The sequence below is a fragment of the Ambystoma mexicanum genome, chromosome 10 (genome assembly GCF_040938575.1).
Source record: "Ambystoma mexicanum isolate Mex_15411 chromosome 10, UKY_AmexF1_1, whole genome shotgun sequence".
Classification (NCBI taxonomy): domain Eukaryota; kingdom Metazoa; phylum Chordata; class Amphibia; order Caudata; family Ambystomatidae; genus Ambystoma; species Ambystoma mexicanum.
This window is the reverse complement of record NC_090932.1, coordinates 1,495,600,544-1,495,623,524: the sequence shown is the minus strand read 5'-3', so window position 1 is coordinate 1,495,623,524 and position 22,981 is coordinate 1,495,600,544. Positions and strand designations below refer to the sequence as shown.

The 22,981-nt window shown below is 42.0% G+C and overlaps 1 protein-coding gene across 2 annotated transcripts in view; it reads right to left on the bottom strand.

The window, feature by feature from the left end:
• The window catches only part of KNTC1 (kinetochore associated 1), a 2,501,313-nt gene that overhangs the window by 877,841 nt on the left and 1,600,491 nt on the right, over positions 1–22,981 (bottom strand). For both annotated transcript variants that reach the window (XM_069619627.1, XM_069619628.1), the window contains exon 49: positions 4,099–4,315. In XM_069619627.1, the coding sequence (XP_069475728.1) occupies positions 4,099–4,315 (217 nt within the window). The remainder of the gene's footprint in view (positions 1–4,098; positions 4,316–22,981) is intronic.

The window sequence follows — 22,981 nt, the reverse complement described above, 5'->3', positions numbered from 1 at the left end:
GGTTCATCTTCGTACAAGAACCACAGTCCTCGGTGACGTGATCGACACAGAGGCACGACACGGGTACGTTGTGTGGGTCCGTGATTGACATCTTGGAACTACAGTTCTTTCAGCGCTTGAAGCTAGCCATTTTGAGAGTGGACACAATTTGAAAAACAATCAGCAATTTGTTGGTACAAAAAAAGATTCTCGTGAGGGTGTTGTTCCTCGATCAGCATGCTCAGTGTGCTGAAAAAAAGGAACTGAGGTACAGGGGCGCAGTGACGATATACATATACGGCGACCGACATGTCCGGAATAGACGAAAGCGCCGTTGAGGAAAGATGGATCGACGGCTGAGTCGAGGTGCACTACGCACCCTGACAAAATAGTTTTCTGAGCAGCTGACACTGGAAGGGTGTTAGGCAGAATCCTGCGCAGTTCCCTTAGGGAGCACTACAGAAGATTAAGACTACTTGGTATATGCAATAAATTCCCTTTGGTATCAGTCAGTACCACAAAGATTTAGTTGGTAGCTGTGGCTAAGCAGTCAGACTTATCTCAAGAGGGAGATGAGCAGTATTCAGGGTTTACACAATAGGACTACAATACTATGGCACAAGGAAACACTGACAAAAGCTTTGTATTAAAAATAATATGTATATTTATTTTACACACTTCTAGTTAAACACATCAATCACAGTTATTAAAGCAAGTTAAAATCAGTCAAGAAAAGTATACACAACTCCCCGATTAAATTGTAGACAAGTTTGAGCAAGAGTGAAAACCAAACACAAATGGCACTCTCACAATTTCACAAGGGAGGGAAAGCACAAGTTATACAGAAATATACTCTTAAACACCCTAGCAACACTTCCTTTAGAAGATTGTTAACAAGTTTAGGCAAGGCAGTACTTTAGCATGTATAATACTGAGGTGAAAACCGAGCAAAATGGCACTTCACAAGTTTAAAAAGAGGGAAGGAAAAGGTGGTTATAAGAGTTCGGCACACCAACACATTTCTAGGTGAGAAGCAATCTAGAGAAGGCAGTTCTAACAGATTTAGCCAGAGTCAATAGGCCTGTGCCAGAGTCAGTGGTACAGAACAAAGTTCCTAGGAGCAAAATGTTCTTGTAGCTGCAGTCACGTCTTTGTTAAACGATTCGAAAAGGTGGTTGCAGAAAGTGAAAGACAGTGTTAGTCAATAGGGTGGCCAACCCAGGAGGTAGGTAAAGGATTTCAAACACCTTTAGTAATACCTCGCGAAACGGGAGGCTTGGCGGAACAATGTACCTGAAAAAGTGGAAGCGGCTCCTGAGGAGGCGGTGGTTCCTGGTAGTTCCTGCAGTTCGTGTTGTCCAGCAGAGGAAGAGAGGCTCTCGTCATGGAGGAAGGTGCGAGTGACTGCACTGCCCAGGGAAGAAGCTAGCCGCTGTGATGCTGAAACGGATTAAAAGGCACGGTCCTTTAAATCATGGTTGTGGTGGACGGGTGCCTGGCTATCCAGTCTCCGAGTGCAGGGCACTGGCGATTGGACCAAGGCAGTTCCTGGAAGTAGATTGGCAAACTGGCTGGCCCCACCAGCTCAAGGGAAGAAGGCTCTTGCAGATGAAGATCTCCTCTCGCCGTGTGTAGAAAAGTGGTGAGACTCTGCAGCAGGGCTTCACCGGTGGTTCAGTCATTGCAGATGTCTTTGGCTTCTCTCCTCTTCAGCTTCTTAGTTCCAGTGGCAACGTATTGCTCTTCCAGTCCTCAGGACCCTGCTTTTATGCAAAATGATCCCCATTCATACAGCCTAGCTGTCACTCACACATTTGAGTGGTCTTCCTGGCGGGAGATCCTCCAGCCTATCAGGGCAGAGTGCGACTTGGGTTGCTGAGGCAACCCTGTCCAGGGGGCCTACTCTCCTCCCACACAATGGGTCCACCACAGAACCAGTGGCGCCGAAAAGAGGGCTTCTTGGCAGAAGCCCGCCAAAAGGACGAACAAAGGATCCCGGACCTGGGTTAGGATCTTAGAGAAAGAAACGATAACGAATTTGTATAAAAGTTCTGGCAAATAAAACCTACCGGAGTAAAGTTAATATCAAAATAAACCGGCTGTATGTTAGAGGCTGTCACTAAATGTGGTAGACTCGAACAATGGGAAAATCCCATAGGGAAATATTTGCGGTGAAATATTTTTGGTAGAAACCACTGCCACCAGCCAGAAACCTTTGAGAGAGGGACTGTACGGTACCCTCTCGAAAATGAGCACAAGGGAAAAACTATTAACCCTTTCCAGTACTTCCATAGTAAGATGGGTTGTACTGGTTTAGTTCATAAAGATGGACTAGTAAAGTCAATGGGGACTTTACATGCCCTGGGAGACAGTAGTCAGTCCCGGGGTATGGAGTCTATGTTTGGGGGTCCCTAGGACACCCCTGTGTTACTGCACGGAGTGTGCTGTGTAACACATGTGTATAAAGATGGTTCCTATGAGATAAACCTCATAGACATTAAACACAAAAATAGCCTAGAACACACACATCAAACATGCTTAAGAGTGGGAAAAAAAGAGTCTCACTCTTAGCAGGAAAAAAACAAAACCCTTCAAATCCAGCAAAGCTGCTGGAGGACTCTATAGGTAAGGGAAATTAGCCATAGAATGAGAATTCTCCCTACAAAAGGGATATCTATCTGATGAGTAATCTGCAGTAGAAAGGCAAACCATTGAAACAAATATCAAACATGAGGAATCTGTTGGAGGACACAGCCCATTAGACGAGTACTTTCATAGTACCCAGTAAAAAGGGGGAGAGGAAATCCCCTGAGGAAAAGCCCCGAGACAACATCAAAATGTAGACACAATGCAAGCTGAAGAAATGCAGCTCTGCAACAAGTATCGATTTGGCCCAGCAGTGAAAAGGAACTCGGGTAGCGATACCAATGCTTCAGAGGGCAGGGACATTCCTCACGTCAAACAAGACATGGTCTGATAATGAAACTATGAGTACAGACATACCAGTCCAGAAAAATGGAAGAAAAGGGACAAGAAATACTAGTAAATATACTTCGGGATTATAAATAAAACATTTGAATCATTAGCACTTTTACCTAAAAGGTTTTTGATTGTTGATGGCTTACTTCTGTGCTACTGTAATCCACCAATAAAATACTAGGGGCCAAACCTGTATAGCTAATTTGGAGCCAGTATTTTCTGTGTTAATAGGATTTGATTTTAATTTTTTTGTCTTTGGGCTCCAAAAAACAAATGCTCCATTGACCAATGCAAGGGTGCTCCAAAACGCTTTGCAATCATTCCTGCAGCTTAGGTCATATTTAGATTTCATCGTAGATCAATTCCAGGAAACAGTAAAAAAAAATGTGTATTGCTTTATTTCGAGAAGATGGTCATAAAAGCAGTTCACTCACAGAAAACACATTCGTTACAACGTCACAATCGCGTAGCTCATAATTACTCTACTAAAATTACACAATCAGTGCTTTACCTTAAAACCAAATAAAAACAGGTCAACATTATACAGACAACAGCAGCTTGTACAGAAAGATGCCTTTACTCCATAGCACTATTCAGCAACTTAGCCTTCCTCATATACATTTTTCTTGCCCAGCTCAAATAACTTGTAATGGCAAGCACAGCCTCCTTATCCGAGGCATCCAGGCAAATTGCCATAGCACCAACTAGGGACTTACATCTACTGCTTAAGAACAGGGGTTTCAGGGAGAATGGTGGGCGGACAAAGTAACAATTTGTGCTCTGCCGTCTCTTCAGACTCACCACAAAGGATACATGACGCGGAAACAGCAATAGTCCACCTATGCCGAAACACACCAGTCGGCAAGATTACAATACAGAACTTTAAATATAATGCTCTTTCCCATCTGCGGCGAGACATAGTCCAGGTATTCTTCGCAGTCCGCCCGCGTCTTTATTGAAAGATATCCGGTGAGCTGCTCAAAAGCCCTGGATCTTCCCCGGATATCCTCCCGCGCCTTTTACCCTGCTGTGCTCTTCATTGCTTGTTAATCTTGTGATTAAAGTGCTGGAGATACACATTACCTTTTGCAGCATAACATATTGTATATTTCATTCATTAAGAAATCAACACCGTAATACCTGTTGGTAGTTCCTGAGCAATCCTGTGAGCAATGGCAGCTGCCGCCTCTGGGTTGGTGATAGCTTGCAAGTATGTCTGGATCGCCTTTACAGTTTTTGCTGTTTCCTTGTTTAAAAGTGAGGAGCATCCTGCCTTAGCCTGCTGTATGGCTTTTGGTTTTAAGCTTTTTGAAAAAATATGTTTCACTGCAGTTATATGCAATGTATCCAAAGATACCTGAAAAGTAAAACTTTAAATGTAATCATATTTAAATGTTGAAGCATTTCACAGACCTGAAATGGCTGCATAGGTTACTTTCTAAGAAAGACAAGATCTAACAGCTGAAAAAGTGAGGTCAGTACTACTGTGGGGCACAGACATTATACCTGATTTTCTTATGCAAGGACAGTGACTGGAAAGAAAGAACAAATTACTTACCTTGCGTAATGTTCTTCCTGATGGATACAATGTTCAGCCCACAATGGGGCCACAATAGAGGACTGCAGGCAAAAAGTTGAACCAAAATCGAGCATACACCCCGACGAAGAATCTGGGGCCTTGCAGGCTGGAAAGGGTTTGGAGGTACAGGGCCTCTGTGTCCTTGTCCCACTAATTTCCTATATGTTTTTATTGGTATATTATCAATTATCAATTGGGGTTCCAAAAGCACATCGCAAAACAAAAAATATTGAAGTACAAACTGATGTCCCACAGGGTGGCCCGAAGGATGAAATGTTCCCCATCCTGTATAGAGATGACGTTGATCCTCTATACCACACTATCATTTCCCCACCCCCTAATTGAGAGAATTACAAGAGGTTTGGGTGGACCTGGCGGTGGAGGGGGGATGTATTTATGTGAGTTGCTCACCTGAAGAAAACGCACATTGGGGAGAGCATTGGCGATCAGTGTGTAGGGCTTGGGTGCCAGTAAGGAGAATTCAGCTATATGTGGATGCAGAGACTGTGGAGCGGGAGCACTAAAGTATTCCAGAATTCGTTACTGTAGAAGAAATTAAAGGGGGAATGTTGGGAAGGGGGCCGCCCTGTCTGCCCCAGATGCTTTAAAGTAAGGCAAGATGCATTTGATGCACTGTGATGAGCCTGGGGGGCCTTGAGAGGGACGCCTGCCCATCCAGCAGGACCCCATGTTAATACAATTACAGTTAAACTACATGGTGTGGCCCAAAGCGCAGGCAGCATCGCTATTTTGGGTAGATATTAGTAATCCTAGGAAGAAGGGAAGGCCAGCACGGTAAATACAGCATTGCATGCACTAGGCCCAAATCCATGAGGCCACAGAAATCTCCAGTCATGGCCGAGCTCCTATGAGGACAGTTCGCACCCCCACCCGCCCCACTGTTTATTCATTGCTCCAAAAGGGTTGCAAAGATGTGTTTTTCACCCAAGAGGAATGTGCCCTTCAAGGACATGATCAGAGACCAGAACCTGGTGTGCATGCTATCTCACACTGGGCAAAGCATGACCCGGACCATTCCCGGGTGACCACGAGTTATAGCCCATATAAATGACTAAACCCAAAGTCCCCGAATTCCATGGCACCAGGTGCCCTTTGACCACCAATCCCAAAGTAACAAGTCCTGACATTTTCAAAGAGGTTGGACAGGGCATATTGTTGAAAAGACAATCATGTGATTTGTATTGTAAGGTGCTGGGAGGGATACATTATAGTTCAAAACGAGGGTGAAGACCTTGGAGCCGAATGGCACGGAGGGAGTGAGTGAAATGTGTGCGTGAAGGTTACAGTGCCCCAGAACCTCCTGTGTGTCTGTCTTAAGGCCTGCCAAGTGCACAGTAGGAGTGATAAAACAAGCTGTACAGTGAGATTATAATTAATTTGTTGCCTGACCTTTGACGTGAGAAGATGATGAGCCATGCAGAACCCACGTGATGCAAGATGGATGGACTGGGCTATGACCAATAAACTGCCATCCCTTATGGCTAGAGGTAGTACATGTATAGGGTCCATCCAATTAGCCGCACAGGTTTTTACTTTATGCATTGCGTCATTTATGACAATGTTTTCCCTTATAAGATTCAGCTTGTACTACTTTTCGGCAAAACGTTCTTAGCAGCAGAGTTCTTTGCTGTTGCTCTCATTTGCGTGTGAGAATAAATTCGTCATCCTAACAAGATCGAATTGGGCCTTTCTTCCCTAGCAGGTTGCATTCTCTTTAGTGTGAGCGTTCAGGGGCGTGCCTTCAACGGGTATTCAGAAGTTTCTAGAGATGTTATTAATATGTCTCTAGTGTCATCATTCCGGTCCAATTTGTCAGGTACTGAACAACTGCATGGCTGGAGCCTGAATTTGGAATAAACCTGTTTTGGAAAAATCAGGGGTGCTGACAAATTGAGTATAAACGATTTGACCTCATGCGATTTTAGCTTTAGAAGTCTCTTAATGTTTTTTTTTGGTCTGAGCAGATTCTGCTTCACCTTAAAATTGCCATTTTCCTCTTTTGGAAGATCGGAAAGGCACTAGCTGATGAGGGTGGTAGAGCCTTATTCAGTCGAAATGTCAGAGCCAGTTTGGCAATTCTCCCTTCTGTAGATTTTGGGATTTATACTGTTTAGAAGGGGGTCGCCTGTTAAAGACATTGATGCTCTGTGTTGTCTCGGTGTTCAGCACAAATCTGTCAGCTTATTTAATATGAGCCCTATCCCCTAAAGAGGGAGGCTGCGAGTTTTCACCCTGTTTATCCAATACTTCTTTAATATGACACCGGCCCCATGTAGTGGGGTACTGCAAGGTTTCAGGGTGTTTTTTCCAATATCAGTGGATTTGTTGTAGTTTTCGGATTACACCTATTTCCGTTCAGGACTTATTCTGTGATCTTTACATTTGAATCTTTTAAGTCCCATGCCGCTTTCTTGCTTTGGCATAGCTCCAGCAGGGAGGCTAGGATTTTTAAAAAATCTAATTGCTCTTGTTTCAACGAGTCTTGAAGCTTTTTTTCTAAGTAAACACTTGTGGCCGTCTCATTATCCACTGTGGTTTGAAGCAATGATACAAAGGATTCTATATAAGTAAGTTTGGTATGAATCATGGCCTGGAATGTTGCTTCGTCTTTGATGTTTTCATTCATGGTGTCATGCAACCTCATGAAAGGCTGTAATGCAGAAGAAATAGCCATTATGGTGCTGCAGTGTGCGTGACAGCTTGTGGAATTGGGGGGGTTAATAGGGCCATGCAGTGTTTTTGGTGAAAAAATGTCTTCTAGTGACAAGATTGAAAGCACAGCCTCTCCAGGCGGCAATGTAGCAAAAGATATCAAGCATGAATGGCATTTCCGGTTGTATCTTTAGATTTCGCCACAAAAAAGGCAATTATTTTTTGTTTTTTGCCTGGTCACCTCCTGTGTTTAAATCATTTGGATACGTTTGCAACTCTGGATCTTTATCAGAATCACTTAACCTTGAAAGTTGGTTAAGAACCTCCTTCACTCTGAAACGCTTATCCTGCTTCTGGATTGGTTTTTGGATTGGCTGTGTCGGCCCTTCTACGGACACTTTAGGTTGCTTCTGCATGAGCTGCATCGATCTTAACTTGGTTGATTTCGCTACATGTGAAACACGTGAAGTTAGGAGCTTGGGCAGGCTCCATCAATTAATTAGTTCGGTCTTAGGGTGAGGGAGGAGTCTGACTACAGCATTGGAGGTCCTTTCCTTTTTTGATGGAAATGATTTTGTTGATGTCAAATTTAATCAGATATTTACTTGAAGTAGCTTTAAGTTCTGAGTTACCTTTAATTTTGATGTCACTTTTAGCTTTAGTATTATCAGGAGATTCATCGAACATCAAATCAGAACCAGCAGAGTCTGATTTTTCAACATCCGTCAAATCATTTAGATCTTTTGTTATTGAGGTGTCTGGTAATTGAATATCATTAGTAGTTGCCATCCAGGGAGTCGTATTATCGCCAATTGGTCGAAAGCGAGTTTCCTGAATCTGAAAAGATTTCTGTGCTTTCATGGACTTTGTTGTTCTCACATTCAATGCCCTGCGCAGAGTCCTTTCTCCATAGATTTGCATCTTTCCAGCACGTTTAGTTCGCTTTGGCCGACAAAAAGCTAATATCCAGAATTGGCGCCGGTGAATTTAGCAGGGAGATATTTTTGCCCTCTTCCACTGTCTCGTGTGGTATCTGGTGCAGGGTTCGTTCATTATGAGCGGGTAGAAAATATATCCACTTCTCTGCTGAAACAAATGTAAAGTTCCCTTTAAAAAAGAGTACGAAGGTGAAACGAAGGACCTACCTGCTCTGTCAGCTGGGGGAAAGCGGTTAGTGAACACGGTCACTGTTGGAAACAAAGCAAACGCTCCCCCGCAATCTGCAAAGCTCCGCATAGTGGCTGGAATTATAAGTGTTTTCTCGCTTGTTCTGACACCACCTCCAAGCCGCAGCAACCACCAAAGAAAGACTGTAAAAATCCAGGAGGGTCCAAACAAGGCAAACACTCGTGCACACTCCAGGATAGGTCTATTAGTCACTGTAACCAGAATACTGGTGTGGGAGTCTCTTTTTATGTCAGGACTGGCTTTGAAGCACAAAAGAAATTAGAGCTTTCCAAAAAATATATATCTTTAATTAAAAAAAATAATAATAATAAAAAGACTTTCATAGAGTAGGCTGGGAGGGCCATGAGGAATCTGTGGGAGAAGAATCCATAGAAAAAACATAAAAGGTAAGACATTTCTCCTTCAATGGATTGCATTCTCCCACAAATTGCTCATCTCGTTGGACTCCCAAAGCAATTGAACCTTAACTGGCGAGATTAAAGCATAACAAAAAAAGCGCTGCAACATCACCGTTCCAAACTGGCCGCCTGAACCCCGGGAAACAACCAGGCAGTAATGACTAGCAAACGTATGAACATATGAAGGGATGACCAAGTCACAGCCTAGCAGACACTCTATAGAGCACTCCCCTTTGTAGCGCAGAGGAGGTCACCACAGCGCTGGTTGAGTGGGACCATATGCCCGAAGTCATATCATTTCCCGCTTTCTCATAGCATTCACAAATGCAAAGCATGGGTTAAGTGACTTACAACTCTTGTCCTCCAGCATGGATTTACAAGCTCATGAATATTCCCGCTCGTCAGGCTGGGACTACTCGGATAAAAGAAAAAACGGTTTCACTTAAAAACTGTATTTCTCCTCTAAACCAATCACTGTCCTCGGAGTCATATTACCCGATTCAATGACAGTCCTCTCCCTAAGCCCCGCCTCCGACAGCCATTTTCAGATTTGGTAAGCACGAAAATTGGCAGTATGACCAAGAAGAGCCGCAGAGGGGCCCGGAGGGAGAGTTCACATGTGAATCCTCAACAGACCCAGACTGGAGAACAATAGTTACAGGTAAGTAGCTTAAACGTTCTCCAGCATGGGGTCTGGCATGGATTCACATGCTCGTGAATAACGAATACACAGAAGCACAGCATTGCACAACCACGGGAGGTGGCAAGGCTCAATAGAAGCAATTAAACTGAACCCTGGAACAGATTCACCTCAAGCGAACAGGTTGCGCAGCAATGCCTGGCCAACTTTGGACTCCTCCCAGTCGACATAGTAGAATTTTGTGAAGGTGTGCGTGGACCTACACATTGCAGCCATGCAGATGTCAAGCAGGGGCACACCATACAGGAACGCCGGCGTCGCAGCAATCACTCATGTGGAATGGGCTGTCGGACAGCCCGGCAGCCGTCGGTTCCCAAGCCGAAGACAGAGCATGATGTAACCGGAGAGCCACCTCAACATGGAAGCCTTGGACAGGGCCTTTAAATGATTCTCAGAACCAAAGGTCACAAACAAATGTGAAGTCTTCAGAAAATGCTTAGTGCGTATCACATATAACTTCAAGGCACGAGCAACGTCCAAAGAGTGCAAGGCCCTTTCAGCCGGGATGAACGTTTCGGGAAGAAAACAGGGAACACTAAAGGCTTGTTGAGGTGGAATTCCGACAGAACCTTCAGCATGAAAGAGGGGTGTGTATGCAGTACCACCGTTGATTCATGGAAAGCCAGATATGGTTGCTTGTAGGACAGGGCTTGGATCTCACCCACACGTCTGGCAGAGGTGATGTCCATAATGAAAGCCATTTTCCACGAGAGTCTTGAGTGGGGCTTGATGCAGAGGTTTAAAAGGCACCCCCCACAAGTCTAGTCAAAACCACGTTGAGTTGCCATGCTGGGGCAGGAGCTTTCAAAAGGTGGAAAGGATCGGAACAGCCCCTTGAACTCCTGGACTAGTCTGTGGGACCACAACTAGGATCTTCCCGGGGATCTGGTGTAGCGTGAGATGGGCGCCAGGTGAACCTTGATGGATGCGTGAGCCAGTCCAGCTTTGACCAAGGACAGCAAGTATGGAAGGATCTATGGAGCCGTGACCATCAGAGGTGTAATCTTCTGTGACCAGCACTTATGGCCATAGCACTAGAGTCGACAACGCCCTGGCTTTGGCGAGGACTTCCCTGGAGTCCGCTGGCAACTCGTAACCTCCAAACTCTAAGGCTGCAGGAGTCATGCCTTCAGGTTCAGCGATCCTGGGTCATACTGAAGGATTGCGCCTCTCTCTCTAGCCAGCAGGTCCAGAAGTTCTGGCAATTTGACTGGAGGCTGACTACGTCCGGATACCAAATCTGCTGCAGCCACAGGGGATATGAGTATCATCTTGCATGGACACTGTCTGAGTGTGTTGATGACACGTAGCAGGAGAGGGGGCGGGGGAAAAAGTCAGAAACAGGCCTTCCCAATGGAAGGAAAATGCAACCTCCAAGCTCCTCGGTTGATGGAATCTGCCGGCAAACCTCTGGCATTTCATTTGGAGTTGGCTGAAGTGGCAAAAGATTGATTGGGAGTCTGCCCCATTTGACAAACAGACGGTCCATCTTAACCTGACATAGTTCCCACTCGTGGCTGGAGCTCCGCTCCCTTCTGAGCAAATCTGCAATGGTGTTCTTGACCCTGCCAGGTGGAACGAGGAACATCCCATGTCCAATGGCCCCAGTGCCACAAGCCCTGAACTTCCTTGGAGAGCGCTGGAGACGGATAGCCCCCTTGGTTCCTGATGTAGTACATGGTGATGGTGTCTGTGAAGACCCTCCCCACCTTGCCCTTCAGAGATGGTAGGAAAGACTTGTGGGCCTAGAACCAGGATGTTGATGTGCAGGTCCTTTCTCCTCTGGAAGCCACAGACCTATGGCATGTAGACGTCCTGTGTGAGCCCCCCCCAACCTGCCAGAGAGGCATCTGTAGTGACCGTCTCCTGGTATGGTGGGATTTGAAATCCCGTCCCCAGGGCGAAGTGGGAGCGCACCCTGTTAGGCAGAATTATATGCAGTACCCTTTAGGAACACCACACACAATTAAGACTACAAGTGACAGTACAGTTTCACCTTTGGTACAAGCCTGCACTACACGGTTATAGTGGTAGCAGTAGTGCAGCAGCCAGACTTATCTCAAGAGTAAGTGAGCAGTATCAAATAGTTACACAAAGGACAGCAATTACTATGATTCAGGCAAACACTGACTCAAGGTTTTCAAGTAAAAGAATATACATTTATTTCACTCTTCAGTTGTATAACAGTACACTATTATAAGCAGTCTAAAAATCACACTCTTAATACACCACACCACTTCCCTTAAATTCCAGATAAGTTAAGCTCACAAAATGAAGAGTGAGCAAAATGGCACTCAAGCAATTTAAAAGGGAGGGAAAAACAAAGTTATTAGAAATTAGGTCAAACCAACAGGTAAGTACTCAGAGCAATAGAACAAGAGGAACTACAGAGATAGAATCAGGTAGAAAAGGCTTAGGGCCAAAGTCAATGGGTCAAAAGTCTTTTGCTCAAGATCACACAGTTCAGGGTAGTTTGGGCACGGTTTCCGGACGAGGTTGGTCGATACAAAAGTTAGTTCAAAGAGAAGAGAAGGACAAGCCCTCGGATTGGAAAAAGATTTCAAACAATTTCACCGCAGATGAATGAAACGCACAACTGTATTTGCACAGTACCTTAAAACAGAGAGGGAGCTGTAGCTGAGGCGGACGTTCCTGCAGGCTCACGGTTCCTGAAGCAACTGTCAGACTGACAAGAAGTAGGAAGACTGGAGGGTCCTCCACGACTTAGGGAAGAAACCAGCAGCAGAGCAAAGCAATGAATAAAAGGTGCGCTCCTTAAAACTCAAGCAGGGTCCGACCTACCTGGCTATCCGGCCCACTGTAGCTCTGTACAGCAAATTCGATCAGAGGAGGGGTCCTGGCTTGTGGTTTGGGTGAACTGGTTGGTCCCACCAGCTCAGGGGAAGAAGTTTCCTGCCTGGAGGATCTTGTCTGTCGTTGGATTCTGGAGATTCGGACCTGCAGCACGGCTCCACCGGGCGGTTCAGTCGGTGTATGGGTCCTCTTGTTGGTTCTTTCGTTCGTTCCAGTGGCGACTCTGCCTTTCCAGTCCCAGAGACCTGCTTTTTATGCAGTTTTCCCCCATTGATATTGCCTGGCTGCCAATTACACAGCAGGGTGGCTGTCCTGGCAAGGACAGTCCCCTCAGCCAATCAAACAGGAGTGCGACTTGGGTTACCAAGGGAACCCATGTCAGGGGTCCGAAGATCCCTCCCTCACATCCTGCCTACCTAGACTTTCAGGCGCCTTTCTGTGAAGAAGCCCGCGAAAAGACAGCGAACAAAGGAGTCATCCCCGGTTTGGCGAGCAGAGTAAAACACGAGAAAGACTAACAAAAAGAAATGGCGAATAAACCCAGCCAGAGTCAAAATAAAATGTATTTGGTCAAGTGGATTTATGTTCGAGGCTAATAGCCTAAAACAATACCACGTTTATATAAGATAATCGCGGTAGAAAAGTTAGGGTAGATACCACTGCCACCAGCCAAGTCTTAATGTAAAGGGAGCAAAACAATGCTCTAAGAGTTAACCCTTTCAAATACTCCATGTAAGATGGGGTGTACTGGGTCTGTGGTTTAAAATGACTAAGGTAAGGTTAATGGCAACTTTACCCTTTTCTGGGGGACAGTAGTCAGCCCCAGAAAATGGAGTCGGTGGGAAGTCTCAAAGACAACCCTGTGTCATTGCACTGAAGGTGCTGTGTAACACAAAATATGAGGCCATGAGTAGGTGAGGCTCCAGTGCTCAAGATCACACAAAAAGTGAAAACACACACAGCAAAACACATGTAAGAGAGGGAGAAAAGGCTCACACTCTTACCAGGTGAAAAAAATAAATCCTAGAAATCCAGCAAAGCTGCTGAGGGACTCATTAGGTAAGGGAAATCAGCCATTTATGAGAATTCTCCCTAATACACCCCCACCATTCTATTGCCCGCCGGAACTCATCGAGAGGGATCTTGTACGCAACATTTCCAGACACTTGCATCCAACGTCCATTCAATAATCATTGTAGGGGTCGCATCTGCAGCCTGCAGAGACAGACGAGGTATATGCAGGACATCATACCCAGTAACGACTTGAGGGACCCACACCACGACCGCTTTCACCGATGAGTCGCTGCCACTTTGCTTGAATGGGTGCTAGCCTCTCCTCCGAGGGTGAAGCCAGTCACAGTGTTGAGTATAGCACGAGGAACAGCATGCTCTGCGATTGCCTTAAAAAGGACTTCAGATAGTTCACAGAAAACCCCAGCTCCGTCAGCAGTCGAACTGTCTCCTTTGTGTGCTTGTCAGCTGTTAGGAATGATTTTCTATACTCTGGGCTGGTGGACAGATTATAGAAGGCCAACCTATATTGTGACAGAGACAACTATGAGATGTAGCCAAACCAGTTCAGGTAGCAGTGACAGGCGATCTAGGCTAAGATCTTCAGAGGTGGTGAGCTTGTATGAGGTCACACAATGGGAATCACAAATTATACGTAAGACATGATGTATAAACATACAGTTATTATTTATTGGCCAACACACACTATGAAAAATGAGTACTAGCAAGTAGAGTTATCACATAACACAAACAAAAGATACATATATAAAGTCCCTTCTTATATATATTTTTTTATATTTATTTTGATATGGCTGAACAAACAGCCTTTCAAAATCAAACAAATTACAAACAATAATAATAGATTTACATTTCCGACATCAACATTACACATCAGTGACTGTACAAAAAGAAAAAACCTACAATCTAACATATACATTAAAATTATATACAAAAAGGATTTAATAGTCCATATTCCATTCCATGTTTCTATGATCTTCTGTCCAATACAGTTCACTCTCTCAATGGTCAGATTTACAAAATGTGTTCTCTTTGTAATCATAAACTACAGAGGAAGAATGAAAGCCTATTAATAAAATAAACATAAGACATGTTTTGTCCTATCTGATAATACCAGCTCAACTGTTCCTCCATTTCATGTAAATTTAAAAACATCAGATATTTTACTGCTGCTATATTCATAGATGTTTTATGCGAATCAAAAATTATTTTCCATGTCATCTGAGATGTCATATATACGGTATATGGATAAAAACATAAGTAGTACCTAGTTCTCAGTTTCTCCAAGGCCGGGCATTCTGATATTACATGCTTTAATGTTTCTACTACTGTTACATTTTCACAAAACCATTTATTTTCATCAATCGATATTCTTTTCCATTTGTAGAGAACTTCTCTTGTATACCATAGATTTAATCTAAATCTCATGTATTGCATGCTCATTGATGCATCTGGAAATGTAATTATGTACAGTTCTGATGTACTCATTTTCCTATGCATAAAATCATGATTTATAAACAGCGTTAAATTTGTGCAAAGCTCTCTTGTCCTAATCCAATCACCTTTATGTAATTTTTGCTTGATCGCATTTGGATTTGCGATCAGATCGTCTTCCAAAACTTCCTCTAAGTTTGAGCACTGTTGAATTTTTAGTCTCCAATTTTGTGCTTCTTCATAGGATGTTTCACAGACATAGGCAGATATTATGTTCAGTAATAGCTCCGTTAGAGGGCATAATATACTTCCTGTAACGAGAACAAACCATCCATTTGTACATCGCATAGAGGGATGTTAATTCTAGTTCATGGCGGATCGTACACATTGATGTCGTTTTAGGTCGTGCCAAAATTGATTTCCAAAATATTCCTTCAATGCGTGTCCAATGAGTTTCTGATAGCCAGGCTCTTGTCTCGGCACTGTACAATAGGATTAGTGCTACTTTTTGATTATAAAAAGTTAGTGGATTTTAGTGAAGACTTCCCAAATTTATATTGCAGTATTCGAGCCTGTGATATAGCAGTATTTCGTTTTCTTTCCATTTCTACATGATATCTTTTGTCATGTCGGGGATTGCTCATCATTATACCTAGGTATTTGTATTCATTAATCACTTCCAATGGCTCTTCTTGTAAAACCCATCTAAACATTTTCTTTTCTTTGCTTTGCCAATTATGAAAAGTTATTACCTTACATTTTGGATTCATTAACTTTTAATCTATTATTATTTGAATATTCTCCCAGTTGATACAAAGCCTGAAGTCCCGTGTGTGTCTTCGCTAACAGAACTAAATCATCAGCATAGAACACCCAGGGGACCACAGAACCATTCAGCTTAGGGAAGTCAGACCTGGCAACTGCAAACGAGTACTGGGTGTCTCCTATAAAAAAGTTGAAAAAGGTTGAAGCGAGAACACACCCTTGCTTAAGTCCCTTTAAAGAAATAATGGGCTTTGATAAATTGCCATCCTGCAAAAGTCTGATTTGAATACTCTTATTCGTATGCAATTGCTTTACCCAATAGATGATATTATTGGGACACGCATCTCTTTCCATTTTTTCAAATAGTTTCTCTCTCGACACAGAGTCGAACGCAGCCTCAAAATTGATGAAAGCTATATAAAGCGACTGTTTTCTTTGCCTTTCCTGTGCTTTTATGAACTCAAAAGCATGCAGATTTACTGCCGTTCGAAGACCCCGTCTGAAGCCCATTTGATTGGGGTCTTGTAATTCTGTTAGTTCAATCCACTTTGTGAATTCTTTCAATATGATACTGGCAAAAACATTTCCAGGGATATCGAGCAGCGTGATGGGCCTATCATTTTTCAAGTCTGTTAAGGATTTCAATCAGGCGACACGCACACCTTGGTTTCTGCCTAGTATCTAGCACTTAACTGAGGTGCTTTTCTCCTTATTTATATGGATTCAATTTTGGGATGATACACCACTCATATCACACCCAATTTTCAAATACACCAGGCCACAATCGACCATGAACCAGGCTGGTTGGTCAAATGCAATATTTATTTATTGATTTAAAATTCAAAACCAATCACACACTTTTTAATATGGGGCAGCGGTCACCAATGGAGTGAGGAATGACAATGCGAATGTGAGCAATGCACTGGGTTTGACTTTTTAATAGAGCATACACAGCACAGCAGAATAGGAGCACTTTTTGATTTAGGACAGATAGCACCCAAGTTACAATTTGCCCTGCAAGGTTCCCTCAACCCCCAACTCATCAATTCTGAGTGGATACAAAGAAGCAGCAGGTACACAGGAATAAGAAACGGAAAACTGAATCTAAATCGGACCTTCCTTCCCCAAATAAGGGATTTTAAACCCCTTTAAAGGTTGTGAAATGACACTCGAACTGGATAAATCAATAATGAATGTGTGTTAAAAGCCTTGGAGCAAATAGGATTCCTTACTAAAGCAACAATGCAACGATACTAACAATCACAAAGAATGGATTACCAAAAGCATACAGTTCAGAAATGGGTGGAAAGTTTAAAACAGATTGCAGTCAAATAGCACATTTAAAATGTACACTTTTGCAATTCCCGCCTAAAATTACCCAAACAGTTTTTAATAAAAACGGGTGAAATACACTGATTTGGAGTGTGGTTTAATGTTTGGGAATAGTTAGCCATCCCAGGTACAAAATGGAATTGAAATTAAGTTTCTAGCTGGTAAATTGAAAGAGTTATGCAATATAGAAGGAGGCACGCTTTGAGTAAAACGAAGGGTCAAATTGGAAAGGAAATCAGTATGTGAAAAGAACAGTTTACTTTAACTAGATTCAAGGACTAAGAAAAGAGAAACGCCACCCGTGAATTCTATAGGTTACGCTGCAGATGTAACCCTTCATGCAGTGTATCCCTTTTCTTTAAGGAAAATTACTTTAGTTAAAATATTGCTAATGACATATGCTCTATTTAAGACAGAAATGAAAAGGAAAGTAGCGCTAATGCTTGGAGATTAATGACAAATTGCACAAAGAATACTGACAGTTGGACAAGTTATCAGGATAAGGATACAATGACTTATAGAGGACAATAAGGATAAGGCAAGGTATACTATAGATTTCTAGGGGTTGATGAAATACTCACAATCCACTTTTCAGTTTTGGGCTTTTTGGACAGTCAACCGGGTCTGGTCACTACACGGCAGAGCACCTGGCAAACAGCTGTGTGGTTCTGGTCACCGGCTGGCAAGGACTGGACAGGCAATTCTGGTCACTGGGTACTATAGGTCATCAGAGTAGCAGGATGGCAGCAGCATGCAGTGAGTGGCAGCAAGCCAGGCTGGGTCAGGATGCCAAAAGGTACCACAGCTTTCCCCTTGTTAATGGGAGATTTAGTGGGGTTTTTTTTAGTAAATTTGAGGCCTTGCTGGGAATGGGACCAGCACTGCTTGGGTTTTGCAGTGGGCCCTGGAGCAGGATCAGCAATTCTTTGGCCTTGTAGTTGGAGTCTGGATCTGGAAGATGACGAGAACAAGAACGCAGCGCAGGAAATCAGGAAGAGTGTCTGTCTAGAGTCCTGTCAGGTACCCTGATTTATAGTGCATAATGACATCAAAGTATAGGCTGGGCAGGGTTAACTAAGCACGCCCCTAAACTACTTGGATTGGGCAGGGGTGCTACTCTCCGCCTTGCTCTCAACTGGTTGGATTTCCAAGGGAATGATGTCAGATTTATAGGTCAGTTTTACAATGTCCAAAAACTCCTACAATTACTTTACTTAAAATCCAATTTTGCCAAAAACATACATTTATACAATTGCAATCTCTTAGCAAATCATATACACAGGTTATATATTTTGTGCAGCACATATCAGTCCAATCCTGTGAGACCTTGTTTCGCCCTTCTGATACATTTTGGTAATTTTGAGTATAAAAGATTTGGCGTAAAATTCCAAACCTTTACACAAAGATGCGAATTATCCCAAGGGATGTATGTACAAAAATGTATGTTTGCAACATTGATACTTCCTCAATACATTGCCCTTTCTGTCCCCAAGGTGTCAGTGAGTTCTACCATGTATCAAAAGGAAGCACAAAAAAAATATCACTTTTAAACTGTGACATTTTTACAATTTTTTTCAAAGTCTTGCTGCAGAGATAGAAGTCTTTAAAGTTTATTCCTGAAATAGTTTTTGGGAACAAATGGCAGTCCATTTGTTCCTGGGTCCATTTTTCTTTTCTTTCCTTCAACTGCTGCCAACTATCATTTCCTTCAGAGCACGGTGGGGTTTTCTCCCTTGATTGAAGTTATATTGCCTCTTCACACTTCAGACTTCCTTCCCTGGGAGCTTCATTGTCAGGGTCCCAGCAGAGACGAAAGTCTGTTCAACCCCGTAATTATCAGGGGGTTGTCAGTATCTGCTGAGAGAGCGCCCTACTTTTGCTGCCACCCCTCCAAGCAGAAAACCTGTTTTTCACCTTGCAACTCCAGCCACCATAGTTTTAACCTTTAATTTCTGATCTTAGATCCAGAATTAATGCAAGCCAGTTGCATAAAATAACCCATGTTATATAGTCTCACCAGCAACAACCCCTTCATATTGCTAAAGACTGGCAGGTTTTCATTCACCAGTGTACTATTCCAACACACAGGCATTTGTTTTTCTTTAGTTTGCAAAGGCCATTTTTTTTTTTTTTGTACACATGGTGCAGCTGGCCTTCCTTCTTAATTTCGACTTTTCATCTCCCGCAGATTCACACACTGTCTTGCAGCTATTGTTATTCTCTGGAATGCTGGAGTTGGTCTGCAGCACAGATATATTGAAACAGACATGGCTCAGCTAGTTAGAGTCTCTCTCTGAACAGTTGAGTTTTGGATACTTTTCCAAAGAAAATGACCTTGTTTCCTGTGTAAGTCAAAGTAAAGTTCCTGGTTGATTTTTTTTTTTTTCTTTTTTTTTTTTTAGAGTTGGTTTGACAGAGCTTGTTAATTCAGAATCATGCCTGGTTTTGATGAGGCACAGTGAGACACACAGGGCTTGGTAGGGCTTATTAATCACAGTGGCTTTAAGGAACAGAGGGAATTTGCGTCAAAGCCACATTTTTTTTAAAGGTGAAAAAGGTTTTCTTTTCCATGGGATTTTGGCTTTTGCAGCAAAGCAACGCCACTTTTTCTACTTTCTTCCTTTTGTTTATGTCGGCACACACTGGCAATCTCCTTCAATGTGCCCCCTTTGTTCCATCTGCCTGATGTGTGCTTGGCAGGACGGTGAAGCCATTTTTGTTGTTGGAAAACAGTTTGGAGTGTTGGCGCTCACAGGAGCCAGCGCAACCATTTTGTGGTTTTTGCGCAACTGCAGCTTGGTGATGTGGAGAAATGCTGTTGGGTGGGTCAATATATCCCACAGGTCACATCGATCTCCTTTTTTGTAAATAGGAATTACAATCAATGTTCTCCACGAGATCGGAATCGTTTGTAAAAAATGTTGTACAGATTTTTGTCCAGGCATGGGGATGTGCTTTTATGGTTTGATGAGAGTCCATCAGGCCCTGCAGTTCTTGAGGGGATTAATCTCATTATATAATATAGCACATCCTCAATATCAAACTGCAATGAGTATTTCACATTGTGTATTTGACTATTATTAGTAATGGACAGGGGATGGCCAGCATATAGAGTCTTATAATATGCAGTCCATACTTCTTCTGGTATTGCATTAATCTGCATGCTCATTTGTGTTGCGCTCATAGCCTCATTAAGAAGGGTCCAAATTAGTGCTGAGTTTTTTGTCTTTAGAGCATTTAACACATGTTCTCCGTCTCGTTGATATAATGCGGCCCTTCTTGCTTTTATCCAGTTTTTATACTGACATTTTAGTGAACGCAAGGCTATCGTCATATTGTTGGGGCGTTTTGCTATTAGTTTTCTTCTTTCTGCACAATATGTAGATTTTATTTTGGGCTAATTCATGATCATATATGTGTAGTCTATATATATATATATTAGAACGGGACCTTTTTTCTGAGATCTTGCACATATTTGCATAGCTGTTACGTACAAGTCTTCAATGTTCTTATTATTCTGTTGTCCATTGTTCATTTCTGTATTCAAAAGTTCGTTCATTAGGTTCAGGGTTGGTATATCCCATTTAAGTCTATTTCGCCCATTAATTACCATGAAATCACAAGCATTCGATTGATTTATTTGTTTTTCATTCCTTGTCCATGACCACTGTATTGCTAGTAAATAGTGGTCACAAGACGTTTGTGTTTTTATTGTAAAGTGTTTTGTGTGATTAATTGCCTGTTCACGTATATATGTAGTCTTTGAGGGCAGACTGTTTTCCTCTTTACCACGTGTCAGCAGGCGGGATATCATCCGCTATTAAACCATTAACCATGTACATCTGTCGATCTTCCATGATAGATATCCACTGCTGTGCTAGATCCGATATCCTTTTTTGTTTCCTGGGAAGACAGGTTACATTAAGATCACCTGCTACCATGATATAGTTTATCAAAGCATCTTGAGTGATCATATTTATCAGTTATTAGATCTTTTAAAAATATTTCATCTTTTATTCCAACATGGTTCCATTACACATTTATCAGAGCAAGGGACTGTTTCCTTGATTTTATTCGTACTAATTACAAGGTACTAATTACAAGAATATATTGCGGGATGCCCAAGGTTCCAATAGTAAATTCGATCCTGTTTTGACAGCTACTAGTAAACCTGCCATTGGTCGCCCCCTCACTGGTGGTTTCGCAACAATCACGGATAGGGTGCATCTTTCCCATATGGGAGTTGAGGTGAGCCATACCTCTTGTAATGCTACTATATCATAGTCTTTAGTGTGCTTAAAGTTTCATCTGTTAAATGCTTATGCCCCCAAGTGTTCAATGATGCAAGGTAGCATATATGTCAAGCAAGTTGGGTTGTTAATATTAATTTTGGATTGTTCTTTTAATCGTCATTAGATCAGGAACTGATTGTGCTTTTTCCATCTGGGTGGACAAAGCACAATCCTGCTCATTAGGGTTAAATCCATTTACATGATTTAATATATTCATCTCTTGGTCAGCTGGATTGATCAGTATAAACCCTAGGTTTTATATCTCTAATTTGGCTTGCATATTATGTTTCGGATCATCCATGATCTTAGCCAGATTTTAGCAACAGATAGATCATAATCATGTATGAGCTCAATCTGTTCAATGTCAGCTGTTTCTAAATCTTGCAAAAATTGAATATCAGCTAAAATGTTCAGCACAAGCTCTATTTAATGCATATTGTGGAAATGGATGATTTCTGCATCGTAATATCAAACTATAATATTTGTGTTTATCATTAGGTAAATGTTTTTTTTCTGGGTTATTCTTACTTATACCTAAAGTTTTTTCATTGTATTGAAGATATTTGTTTTGATTTTCTTTTAAATTAGGTCTTTGTGCATCCAGCTTGATTGAGTCTATTGTAAGATTTTTTTCCCCACTACTTCCACTTTCGGTTGAGAGAAGTGAAGATGAAGTGATTAAGCCATTTCATTTCTTCTATCCTCAAGTGTTAGCATCGTTGACTTTTGCAGTATACTTTGATAATTTGTATTTATCTTCTCTTGTTTCTCAGAATTGATTTTATTCAAATTAGTTATACTAGAAACTGTGTTCCCTACGGATCTCAATTCGGGTACTGTGGCAATGGTTGTACTTTTTAATGAGCATCTTTTGGTTTTATTCAGTAATGCAATCTTATTTTGCCCACATTTTGCATATTTATTTTTGCAATAGCTCTTCTCCTTGTCATTAAATTAGAGTTAGGCAGCATTGGTGTTTGACAGAACTGTCGTGAGCTTTTGTTATTAGACGCTGACAGTAATTTCATATTTTTACTTTTTTTAATTTGTGTTTCTATTACTTTTTTTTACCTTAGTTGTTTGAAATAGTTTATAATTATTTTTTTGCAATACCCCAGGAGTTTTATTTGGGAATTGACTTTCCTGAGAGTCAATTAATATTATTTCCTCTTTCTGTGTTTGTCTTCCTCGAGCATGTATTTTGTTTTCTTTTTTCTTCTTCTTAGTGCATGGTTTCCCAGTTTCACATATTTCAATTGTTTTGTTTCTATGTACAGAATCTGGTATAGGTATCAGTTGGCTGTTCTCTACATCACTCTGATGTGCATACATACGAGTTTGAAGTTGTTCAGCATCTTTAGCATTATGTTTTTAAGCTAATAAGCTGATTTAAAAGTTTTGTTTGTGTATTTATTCTCTCATCCAAGGTTTCATATAGTTTCACGATGGAGAATAAAGCCATGTTTATTGTTTGTAATGCTATTTCAAGTTTAACATTTTGATTTTTGCAATCCAAATGTACGTTTTGATCTGGTGTCATTGTTTTTCGTCTAGGAGTGGGCACTGCAAATGAAATCGATAGAATAGAGGAATTCCGAGCTGTTGGAGAAAAGACAGGTGATTGTCACAGCTCATTCATCGATGTTTCCTTTGGAGGCGTCTTTATTTTCTCCTTCATTTCTGCAATTCGCCCATCATTTTTCTTATTTATGTGCGCTATATTTATATTCCCATCTAGTGTATTTTTACTGGAATTTGGTGTCTCAATCTGAGGAACACTCTTACAGCTGGGTTCGGATGTTGATTCTAATAATGATAT